The sequence below is a fragment of the Schistocerca cancellata genome, chromosome 9 (assembly GCF_023864275.1).
Source record: "Schistocerca cancellata isolate TAMUIC-IGC-003103 chromosome 9, iqSchCanc2.1, whole genome shotgun sequence".
NCBI classification, from domain to species: Eukaryota; Metazoa; Arthropoda; class Insecta; order Orthoptera; family Acrididae; genus Schistocerca; species Schistocerca cancellata.
The window spans coordinates 182,800,982-182,813,853 of NC_064634.1; the positions used below are offsets into that span (position 1 = coordinate 182,800,982).

Genomic DNA, 12,872 nt, shown 5'->3' on the forward strand with positions numbered 1-12,872 from the left:
GATGTGCCATCACAACCTCACGGCAGTAGTGTCAAATGAACAATGGAATGAGCCTCACATACAATGACTGCAGAGGACACACAGAGGTGGCGGTCAAAGCAGATATATGACACTCGGCATATTTAATGCTTAAGAAAACATCTACATATGTGTACAGTTGACGAACAATTGCTGAAAGCTGAGTCCGCTAGTGGGAGCCAACGCTATTATGATTAAATGAGGTCAGTTCTTAAAATTTACTGGATAATATTGGTATGCTTTTCTAATGGGTTTCGATTTCAGTTTATTAATCCCCCTCCCTCCAGTTGATTCATTCTTAGGCAGTATACTTTTAAAGTCGAAGGGGGCTTCCTGTTTTAAGAATCTGTAACTTACATTTTTATTCAGTTACAGCTGGTGTTACTGTTTATCTATTTGGAGTAATTTAAACTTTCCCTTTATGTGTGAGTATTATTTGATTAATTATAAGCTCTTAATTTCATTACAGTGATTCAATCATTTTTAGATTTATTTATTTATTTATTTATTTTGAGCATTCAATACGTTGACAGCCACATAATTGCTTTTAACGACACCTATGTGTGTCCTCTGCAGTGACTGTATGTACACTTCATTCCATTGCTCATTGACATTCCTGGCACGAACTTGTGGTGGCACCTCTTCTGTGTGTTGTTTATAGTGTATACTTTTTTGTGAGTTTGGTCCAAACCATTGCACCATTCTGACCTGCTGGTACAACTTTATTAATGTATGTTTCTTGTAGTTGGATTGTTTATTTTACATTATATCATGGCATAGTTGTTATTGACTAGGCGTCTGGGGGTTTATCTCATTTGACACGTGCACCAATCTAGCACAGAGCTGTCTTACGGATGTTAAAATGCTGTAAAAGGAAAATTTTAAGGTTAGTAATAATTCATCATTCACATTTGAAATTATGCATGCTAGGACCATACCTTAATTTGCGCTCATTTTGTTATCCTTGTAGATAATCTGAAGGTGCCCTACACAGGCCAAACGTGTTGTTAATATAAGAATAAATTGCAACCAAAACTGTTTTTAATTCAAATATTCTACATACGGTTGCTGTACCAGATGATTCTGCTCCATGTTATTTTTTCCAACTGCTGAAGTTCAAGGGCAATTTTCACAGCTGCAGTTTTGAAAGTTTTTAAGGTTTGCATACAGCAAAACAGCATTAGCTGATAACTCAAAAGACCAAGAACTAATGACTGGAGGCTTTGGTTAGGAGGATGGATCTGTGTGCACAAAGTGATGGTGAATATTTTGAGAAATATAGGGATGAAACATGTCAAGCAATTTTTGAACCCAGAAAATGTTATTGTGTCCCTTGTACAAAGAGGAATGTAAAAAGCATGTAATAAAGATACTGGCATTAAGAACGTATTACTTCACTGTTGATTTATTTTCGAACTAGCAGTCCATCGATACAAAACACACATTTTAATCTGATCTATTCTAAAGGAGCAACGATACTATAAAACAATTTAGATATTTTATTGTGTCTTGTACATGTAGAAATATATTTTATTTACACGGAAAACATCAAATAAAATATCTACAATGCTCAGTCATGACAACAGATATACCAAGTTAAACATGTAAAAACAGTGACAGTATTCAAAAGGGGATAAACACAAATAACTCTTATGAATAATAAATTACATAACAGGAAGAGAAAAAAACTTTTTAAGCGCTACTGGATGATTAGGAAAAGGAAGGCGGATGACAGCATATCATAGTTCATGTAAGGCTCATTCAACATCCAAGTTCTGGTTCAACATTAACCTATCACCGCTACCATCCACGCCTTTAAAACAGAAATTCCCTCCTCTTCCTATTCCTAATCTTCAGACTATTGTCTGTCTACAGACCTCTTTCAAACACATATATTATAACTTAAAGTTAACATTATATTTGTTAATGTTTTGAATTGTAAAACTGGAACAATATGCACACAAAAGTCTTCCTTTACTTGGAGATCTGTAAGCAAAATTAAAACAAAGACAAATACAAGAATGTACTCTTCTTTGCAGTTTTTACAGGGATACACATATGAGTGGCTATAGGTAAATCACCACACAAGAGACTTATGTTCACAGTCAGTTTTGTACATTAGGTGATGACGGACACATTGGTTTGTTGATTTTTTGATTTGTTCCACTCTTTTCCAAAAGAGTGCTATAAAATGGAATATACCGACACACAATTTCAAACTATTCAGCATATGAAACACAGTCAATAAACCAACACGCCAAAATCATTTTTATATTACAATCATTTGGAACTATAAAACAAAGAGCTACATTAAAACCTAAGAAGTCTTTGCGTGTTTAAGAGAGGGATAGAGGACTGAACATAGTAAAGTACAAATCACTAAATGTAAAACGGAAATCAAAATTACGAGAGAAAGAGCAAGATTGAACGCTTTTAAGGATAAATCACAAATGCATGAGAAAAAACTATGACATAATAAATCATGTGATGGGCAGCAAGCACAATGCCATTTTTCACTGGGAAAATGTACTGCAATTGTGTGAGAGGTGCAACTAAGATCAATGGAATCTCCAAGAAACCAACAATTACATTCAATGACAATGTTGTTTGTGTGTTGGCAAAGGACACTACAGACTTTTAAATGAAACTATAGTTTATTCAAAAGGTTCTAAAACAATAAACCCCTCCCCACATGCACACAAATAGTTTCTATGTATGTTCCACTAATAAGTGAAACAAATGATTGATTAAAAGAAACTGCCAACATTTTACCACAATTTTTTAAAACGATTTGTTTTCCTAAAAGTCACATATGTTCCCGACTAATTTATCTGGTATAAATGAGTGCATTCTATGCAATAACATTCACTTCAATACATTCTCCACCTTCGAGTTCCAGATCCACAGCAGTATCACTTGAGTTCAAAAGTTCACCATCAAACATAAACTTCAGTCTTTCCTGAGGCATTTCCAACATCTCAGCAACTTTTATCATAAGAACTTTCATTTTTTCATCTTTGTGAATTTTAACAGTTAATGGCTTCTTCCTATCTTTACATAAAATTTTTAGCTCTACATCTTCATCATTTAAGTCTTCTTCATGGGTAACTGCAGCTGGTGCTGGAGCATTTAGAGTGGTTACACCTCCATCTGGAAGTAATCGGAACAGTTACTAACACTTCATACACGAAACAAAAATTTAAACTAAAATTTTTTGTTAAAGAAATTGAATCATTTCCATTTGAAAACACATGCATGAAATTTTTGCCTCATTACGACTGATGACTGGGATGCAGCTGAAATAAATGCCCAAATAAGGATACCTACATTGCCCGCTCCAAAGTGGCACTTTTTTACATAGAGTCAGGGGATGGGATGGGCTGCGGTGAAGGAGGGTGGGGGGGGGAGAGAGAGAGGGGGGGGGGGGGGTTGACTTGGGGGAGGGGACCAAACACGAAGGTTATCACCCCCATTGGATTAGGGAAGTAAGTCAGCTGTGCCCTTTCAAAGGAACCATACCAGCATTTGCCTGAAGCAATTCAGTGTGATAACCACTGCGCCACCTCATTCGGTGTCTCAGAGAGAGAGAGAGAGAGAGAGAGAGAGAGAGAGAGAGAGAGAGCTGTGAAAACAGAAAGAGTGCGCAAAGTTTAAGTTAACTCTGTAAACATTAAAACAATGACCAGCGAAGCAAACAGTGGAAGAAAAAATTTGTCATACGACTGATCAATACAACACGAACTGTGGAGAACTGTGAAAAACACAGTATGGTAAGTTTAAAAGCAATCCACTGATATGTAGAAAAATTCCATGCAAGGCTGGGATCAATCAGCACTGTGAAACACTTATTTTGTGAGAACACAGATGGAAAGAAAACTGAAACACCAAGAAGGAGTTGTGCAACATAAACGAAAGTTGGCTGGTGTGTTTCTACATATGAAAGCTGATGTCTATTCAAATTTGCAGCATCCACATAAGATTGGCACTAGTAGTGTCACTACAAGAATAGAAATAAGGTTTGCTTTAAATACACACTGTAACAGTCGAGAGCATTAGTTACCTTTGAGACTGGATGTGTTGAGCTGATGTTAGTCAAGAATGCCTATCAGGCAACAAAGATGCCATTAACCATACCTCACTGAGTTGGAATGAGATCATGTAATAAGACTATGATAAGCTGTACATGACAGCTGGCAGCATTGGTCACTAGAAATTAGTATCGCAAGAAGACTGGACACCAGACAGCCATGTGTCACTACTGAGAGGGAAGATGGTGGTGGTGGTGGTGGTGGTGGTGGTGGTTAGTGTTTTAATGTCCCGTCGACAACGAGGTCATTAGTGACGGAGCACAAGCTCGGGTTAGTGAAGGATGGGGAAGGAATTCAGCCGTGCCCTTTCAATGGAACCATCCCGGCATTTGCCTGAAACGATTTAGGGAAATCACGGAGAACCTAAATCAGGATGGCTGGAGACGGGATTGAACTGTCGTCCTCCCGAATGCGAGTCCAGTGTGCTAACCACTGCGCCACGAGAGGGAAGACTATTGTGTTTGGAGTACAGCTCTCGCGCATCACAGTGTATCTGCAGCAGTAATTTGAGCAGCAGTTGCCACCACAGTGACACAAAAAACTGTTACAAATCGGTTATTTCAAGAACAGCTCCGAGCCAGAAGCCCTGTAGCATACATTTCACTGACCCCAAACCACTGGCGTTTGCAACTCCAGTGGTGTCAAGTGAGAGCTCATTGGAGATCAGGGTTGAGGTCCAGTGTGTTTTCTGATGAAAGCTGGTTCTGCCTCAGTCCCAGTGGTGAGTGTGTGTTGGTTAAGAGGAGGCTATTTGAGAGCCTGCAAGTAATGAGTGTGTACTAGACACACTGGATCTACACCTGAAGTTATGGCCTGGGTGCAATTTCGTATGACAGCAGGACAATTCTCGTGGTTATCCCACGCACACTGATTTGCAAATTTGTACACCACTCTGGCAATCTGACCTGTTCTGCTGCCATTCATGAACAGCATTCCAGAGGGTGGTGTTCAACAGGATAACACTTGCTCACATACTGCTGTTGTAAACCCATACGTTCTACAGAATGTCGATATGTTGCCTTGGCCTGCTCAATCATCAGATGTCTCCAATCCTGCACCTATGAGACATCATCGGATGATAATTCTGGTGTCATCTACAAACAGCTTTAACTGTCCTTGTATTGACTGACCAAGTGCAACAGACACGGAGCTCCATCCACATACTGACATCTGGCACCTCTACTACACAATGTGTGCTTGTTTGCATTCAAGATTCTGGTGGTTACACTGGTACCAGCATTTAACATTTGCAACGGCTTATCTCGTGCTTGCATTAACATGTGATCCTGCAATGTTATCCACCTAAATGTGTTACCTAGACAAACGTTTTCCCGAAATTTCATTGCTCTTCATTAATTATTTTTTGGTGTTCTGAATTTTTTCCATTTGTGTATATCGTGACTGGAACAATGAATTTTTATAGGTACTGGTGACATCCTTTATTCAAACAAATAATGTTCTTGTGAATGAGTGTGAAGCAAAGAGCAAAAACGACATGCCTGTTACAGATGTACGTCTTTGAAAAGAGTAGAAGACAGCATTTCCTGGGTCATTAATATTGTCCAATGCCACTTTACTCTTACAGTAAACTCCTTCATCACATGCACAAATCTCCCATTGTACTAAGAAATACTGATGCCAACTTAGTTTATTTATTTCACTTTTATCACTTACATCAATGTGGGTTGCCATCACAGTTTCACAAAAATTAAAAATTAACCACACTCAAGTATAATTATTTCTTAGAAAATCATCAATTTCATCTTCATTTAAGTATTTTAACTCTATAAGCCACTATAATTAACCAAAATATCCATGTAGCAAACACTATATCTGTACAAGTCTGAGCATTTAGTGACAGCCTGCATTAACATTAAACAAGTGTCACCTCTCAGTGATGTAGCACATTTGATTAGCAGAATTAAGTCTGTGGATTCTAAGGCAGGCAAGTATAAAATTCTCTCTCTTTGTGTGGCTTGCTGTATAGCAGACATACTTTATGTACATTGAATGGAACATCGACACTATACCCGCCTGCTTGTGTCTGATAAATCTGCCATGAATAAGCACTGTAGGACGCCAAGATACACCAAGGGCTACAAGAATATCCAGACTTTAATGTCTGTTTCATCTTATCTATGGATTCTTCTATTACTTCTGGGTATAGAATTCCATATTTAAGGCCGGTCGGTCGGTTTGGGGGATTAAAGGGACCAGACTACTACGGTCATCGGTCCCTTTTTCCAAAAACTAAAAACACCCACAGAGAATAAAAAACGAACAACAGAAAAGATGGCAGACGACACAGGACAAGACAGACTCAGACAGAGATCGGACAAAACGAGTTAAAATCACACAGAGTATGACAGTGGTTGGCCGACCATAGAGATAAAAAACAAAAAGCCAACCACCGAGAAACACACTAAAAAATCAGACTAAAATCGGAGGCCATAGGCCAGAATCAACACAGAAAGACAAGCACTTAGATTAGTTGATAAAAGCCCCCTGCCCAAATAAAACGCAAAACTAAGCCTGCCATAGCAGGGTCATCAGTTAAAAGGGCAGGGAGCGTATCAGGCAGCGCAAATGTCTGCCTGAGCACAGCTAAAACTGGACAGGACAATAAAATGTGCACCACCGTCACAACCGCCCCACAGCGACAGAGAGGCGGGTCCCCACGGCTCAGTAAATATCCATGCATCAGCCGGGTGTGTCCGATGCGGAGCCGACAAAGGACAACAGAGTCCCTGCGAATGGCTCGCATGGATGATCGCCATACAGCTGTCGTCTCCTTGACAGCACGGAGTTTATTACGTGTGGTCAGATCACACCATTCAGCATCCCAAAGCGTGAGAACTGTGCAGCGTAAGACTGCCCTCAAATCAGTCTCTGGGAGGCCAATGTCCAGAGATGGTTTACTAGTGACCTCTTTCGCCAGGCGGTCTACATGTTCATTGCCGGGTATCCCAACATGGCCTGGGGTCCACACAAATACCACAGAGCGTCCGCAACAAGCAAGAGCATGGAGGGACTCCTGGACAGCCACCACCAGATGAGAGTGAGGGAAACACTGGTCAATAGCTCGTAAACTGCTCAGGGAGACGCTACAGGTAACGAAGGACTCACCTGAGCAGGAGCAGATATACTCTAGGGCACGAAAGATGGCGACCAGCTCAGCAGTGAAAACGCTGCAGCCAGCCGGCAAGGATCGTTGTTCGTAATGGTCCCATATAGTTAGAGCATAACCGACATGACCAGCAACCATCGAACTGTCAGTATAAACAATGCCAGAGCCCTGATACATGGCTCGGATGGAAGTAAAGCGGCGGCGGAAGGCCTCCGGAGGGACTGAGTCCTTCGGGCCCTGTGCCAAGTCAAGCCGAAGGCAAGGGCGGGGCACACACCACAGGGGTGTACGCAGAGGGGCCCGGAAAGGAGGTGGAAGAGTGTAAACCCCAAGCCCAGAGAGAAGCTCTCTGATGCGGACGGCAATCATACAACCCGACCGGGGCCGACATTCTGGGAAATGGACGACCGACTGTGGGAACAGGAGATGATAATTAGGATGCCCGGGCAAGCTACAAACATGCACAGCATAAGCTGCCAGTAAATGTTGGTGCCGTAACCGCAGTGGAGGGACACCTGCCTCCACAAGTATGCTGTCCACAGGGCTGTTCCGGAAAGCACCAGTGGTAAGTCAGATCCCGCTGTGAAGAATTGGGTCCAGCACACGCAATGCAGATGGGGATGCTGAACCATAAGCCAGGCTTCCATAATCCAGACAGGTCTGGATTAATGCCTGGTAGAGCCGTAAGAGGGTAGAGCGGTCGGCACCCCACCTGGTGTGGTTCAAGCATCGCAGAGCATTAAGATGCCGCCAACACATCTGCTTAAGCTGCCGAATATGTGGGAACCAAGTCAACCGGGCATCAAAAACCACACCCAAAAAGCTATGCGTCTCCACCACAGCAAGATAAAGCTGTGGCTCAGGGTGAACTATGCGTCGCCGGCAGAAATGCATAACCCAGGTCTTGGCAGCCGAAAACTGGAAGCCAAGCGCTACAGCCCAAGACTGCGCCTTGCGGATAGCGCCCTGCAGCTGACGTTCAGCAGCGGCAAGCCAATGGAGCTGTAGTAGAGGCAGAAGTCATCAGCATACAAGGATGCTGAGACAGACGTTCCCACCGCCGCAGCGAGCCCATTAATTGAAATTAAAAACAGGCAGACACTTAAAACAGACCCCTGTGGTACCCCGTTCTCCTGAACTCGAGAGGAACTATGGGAGGCTGCAAATTGCACGCAGAAGGTACGATGTGACAGAAAATTGCGTATTAAAATCGGCAGCAGACCCCGAAGACCCCAATCATGAAGCGTAGAGAGGATGTGATGGCGCCATGTCGTATCGTATGCCTTCTGCATGTCGAAAAAGACAGCGACGAGGTGCTGACGGCGGGCAAAGGCCGTACGGATGGCTGACTCCAGGCACACCAGATTGTCGGCGGCAGAGCGACCTTTACGGAACCCACCCTGAGACGGAGCCAGGAGGCCCTGAGACTCAAGTACCCAACTCAATCGCTGGCTCACCATCCGTTCGAGCAACTTGCAAAGAACGTTGGTGAGGCTAATGGGGTGGTAGCTGTCCACGTCCAAGGGGTTCTTGCCAGGTTTCAAAATGGAGATAACAATGCTGTCCCGCCATTGCGACGGAAACTCACCCTCAACCCAGAGACGGTTGTAAAGGTCAAGGCGGCGGCGCTGGCAGTCCACTGAAAGGTGTTTCAGCATCTGACAGTGGATGCGATCTGGCCCAGGAGCGGTATCAGAGCAAGCAGCTAGGGCACTGTGAAATTCCCACTCATTGAATGGAACATTGTAGGATTCAGGATGGTGGGTGCGAAATAAAAGGCTCCAACGTTCCATCCGCTCTTTAATGGAGCAGAAGGCCAGTGGGTAATTCACAGAAACGGAACTCAGAGCAAAATGCTCTGCCAAGCGGTTGGCAATTACGTCGGAGCCAGTACAAACTGCTCCATTCAGTGAGAGCGCAGGGACACTGACAGGGGTCCGATAGCCGTAGACGCGTCGAATCTTGGCCCAGACCTGCGAAGGAGTGACATGGAGGCCAATGGTGGACACATACCGCTCCCAGCACTCCTTCTTGCCTTGGCGGATAAGGAGGCGGGCCCGCGCACGCAGCCGTTTGAAGGCGATAAGGTGGTCTAAGGAGGGATGTCGCTTGTGACGCTGGAGCGCCCGCCGGCGATCTTTAATCGCTTCAGCGATCTCAGGCGACCACCAAGGCTCAGCCTTCCGCCGAGGGGACCCAGAAGAACCGGGAATGGCAGATTCGGCGGCAGTAACGATGCCGGTGGTGACCGATTGAACCACCGCATCAATGTCGTCATTAGAGAGAGACTCAAGAGCGGCAGTGGAGGAGAACAAGTCCCAGTCAGCCTTATTCATAGCCCATCTGCTAGGGCGCCCAGAAGAGTGACGCTGTGGTAGTGACAGAAAGATCGGAAAGTGGTCACTACCACACAGGTCGTCATGCACACTCCATTGGACAGACGGTAAGAGGCTAGGGCTACATATTGAAAGGTCAATGGCGGAGTATGTGCCATGCGCCACACTGAAGTGTGTGAAGGCACCATCATTTAAAATCGAGAGATCGAGCTGCGACAATAAATGCTCAACGATGGCGCCTCGACCTGTTGCCACTGACCCACCCCACAGAGGGTTATGGGCGTTGAAGTCGCCCAATAGCAAGAAAGGTGGCGGCAATTGGGCTATCAGCGCAGCCAGGACATGCTGCGAGACATCACCATCCGGTGGAAGGTAAAGACTGCAGACGGTGACAGCCTGTGGCGTCCACACCCGAACAGCGACAGCCTCTAAAGGTGTTTGTAGAGGGACAGACTCGCTGTGAAGAGTGAAGGACATAGATGCAGACGCCACCAGACACCCTTTCATAAGCTGCCCGGTTCTTATAATAACCCCGATAGCCATGGAGGGCAGGGGTTCGCATCGCTGGAAACCAAGTTTCCTGAAGAGCAATGCAGAAGAAAGGGTGAAGGCTGATAAGTTGTCTGAGCTCAGCTAGATGATGGAAGAAACTGCTGCAGTTCCACTGGAGGATGATATTGTACATGGCTCAGAAGGGCGTGAAGGGACTGGGAAGGCAGTTTACGCTGCTTGTTCACTCGCTGCCACCAATTCAGTACCCATGCGAGTGATATTCATGGCATCTGAGGGACCGGCGAGATCCAGGTCTTTAGCAGACGCCAGAATCTCGACCTCGTCCTCAGACGCTAAGCTTGTAGGAAGCGGTGGAACGAGTGCCAGTGCAATGTCGGGATTCTTGGGAACCTTTTTCATTTTCAGCTTCTCTCTCTGTGCTTTCGGTGGTTCAGGATGGGAGGGCTTCACTGGATCAGTCTCAGGGACGGACGGACGACCGTGAGGCCCTACGACCAGCGACTGGTGGTTGTTTGAGCCACTTGCGGGTGTCCGCTTTTAAAGCGGTCGGAACTTGCGAAGGGAGGTCCCCAAGGGACCCCTTCCTGGCGAGAGGAGCCGAAGAAGTCTTACACTTCTCCGGCTGGGAAGGGGGAACTGATGTCCCCGATGGTTGGGGGGGTGTTGCTCCTGAAGTAGATGGAGCAGGAGCAACAGGGAGTGAAGTGCCCCCCACCATCAAGGGGGCAGGTGAGGTCCTCTGGCTCTGAGAGCCGACAGTGTGTGGTGCAGCAATGGGAACTAGCAGGAGCGACAGTGGCAGCATAAGAGGACGTCATGCGTACTGGATGTAGTCATTCAAACTTACACTTAGCCTCAGTGTAGGTCAGTCTATCCAGGGTCTTGTATTCCATTATTTTCCGTTCCTTCTCTAGAATCTTACAGTCCCCGCAGTTGACACAGATGGGAGGCGGGGCACATGGAGTATCAGGATGGGATGGTTGACCACAATCGCGACAGATGAGGGTGGAAGCACAGCGAGAAGACATATGGCCGAACTTCCAACACTTGAAGCACCGCATCAGGGGAGGGATATAGGGTTTGACATCACAACAGTAGACCATCACCTTGACCTTCTCAGGTAATGTGTCACCCTCGAAGGCCAAGAAGAAGGCACCGGTGGCAACTTGATGATCCCTCGGACCCCGGTGGACGTGCCGGACGAAATGGACACCTCGCCGCTCTAAGTTGGCGTGTAGCTCGTCATCGGACTGTAAAAGAAGATCTCTGTGGAAAATAATGCCCTGGACCATATTTAAGCTTTTATGTGGGATGATAACAACAGAAACATCCCCCACCTTCGTACAAACGAGCAAGGCTCGTGACTGGGCAGAGGATGCTGTTTCGATTAAGATTGACCTTGACCACATTTTGGACAGGCCCTCCACCTCCCCGAACTTGTCCTCTAAATGTTCTACAAAGAACTACGGCTTCACCGACACAAATGATTCCCCATCAGCTCTGGTACAGATGAGATACTGGGGCGAATACCTTTTGCTGTCATTCATAGCCTTTCGTTCCTCCCATGGTGTGGCCAGGGAGGGGAACGATTTAGGGTCATACACATTAGCCTTAAAGTGAGCTTTTGAACACTTAGAGATTGCTGGTGGCTGGCCACCAGCAAGAGATGATGTGCCACGCTTCATTGTGTGTCATCCACCCTGTTGCCACCTACTCTGACCAAGGGCCCTCCCCACGGGCGCCACCCAGCCACAGCAAAGGCCATCCGGCAGGATGGCCATTGCCGGGAGTCCTGAAGCCCCAGGGAGATGGGCATCTACTCCTTTGCATACATGGGGAGTAAACGGCGCAGGCATCAGTAGAGCAATCCCTGTGTTGTCAGGGGGCTACAACCAACAGGGTTCATGGCGGCCCCACCACAACGGACTGGCTACCGTGCTGGATTTTAGGTGAGATGTAGTCCATGGTCGCCGTCAGTGCAAAAAGTGGCACTGCACATTGCATGGCAGAAAGTGCACGCAGGAACGGACCCATGCCCAAGAGATGGAGAGCAGGCAGGACTGCAATGCAACGACGAATAAGCTGGCGATAATTCTCAACGCAAGATGGACACAATGTACCAAGTAAGGCGCCCTTCCCCAATCGGCTCGCTCTTTGGAAAAATTTTGAGATATGGAGGTCAAACCCGACAGGGGACCATCACGTAAGGCCGAAACGTTTGAGACTCCTTTTAGTCACCTCTTACGACAGGCAGGAATACCGCAGGCCTATTCTTACCCCCGAACATGCAGGGGGGCCATATTTAAGGTTAAATAACAAGTTGTTCTGCCTTCAACGTGTTTCATCTTTCTTGGATTCAGTTTTCAGGGGAGCTACTGAAATATGGTTGATGAATGATTTAAAGAAGTGTGATGATGGTTTTTAATCTCAACAATATGTTGAATCCAACACTGGCAATTGTTAACTCTCACAAGGAAACATCAACCAACTTGATCTCTCATATTTAAGGAGAAAAAAGCACACTTGTAAGATAAATGCCCCAGCAATCAATTCTGTGCAGAAGTTTGGGCCACAATTTGGCTAGTACATAGTTATGACTTTCTGAAAGTTCAGCTTTTAAACTTTTGCATGCACAGGATGTTTGTCACTGTTTCACCCTCCTCAGCTGCTTAATGCCCAAGTGTGATGTATTGTAAAGTGGAGTGAATAAAAGATTTGTGAAATACTGCTTTGACTATGGTAACATGATTTGTACATTGCTTCAAAGTTTGCAGTTTCTAACCTCTAGAT

The 12,872-nt window shown here is 45.4% G+C and overlaps 1 protein-coding gene across 3 annotated transcripts in view; it reads right to left on the reverse strand.

The window, feature by feature from the left end:
• Positions 1-1,405: 1,405 nt before the first annotated feature.
• LOC126100919 (uncharacterized protein CG4449) overlaps positions 1,406-12,872 on the reverse strand; it is a 153,428-nt gene continuing 141,961 nt past the window's right edge. For all 3 annotated transcript variants that reach the window (XM_049911586.1, XM_049911585.1, XM_049911584.1), the window contains exon 7: positions 1,406-3,168. In XM_049911586.1, the coding sequence (XP_049767543.1) occupies positions 2,870-3,168 (299 nt within the window). In that variant the 3' untranslated portion in view covers positions 1,406-2,869. The remainder of the gene's footprint in view (positions 3,169-12,872) is intronic.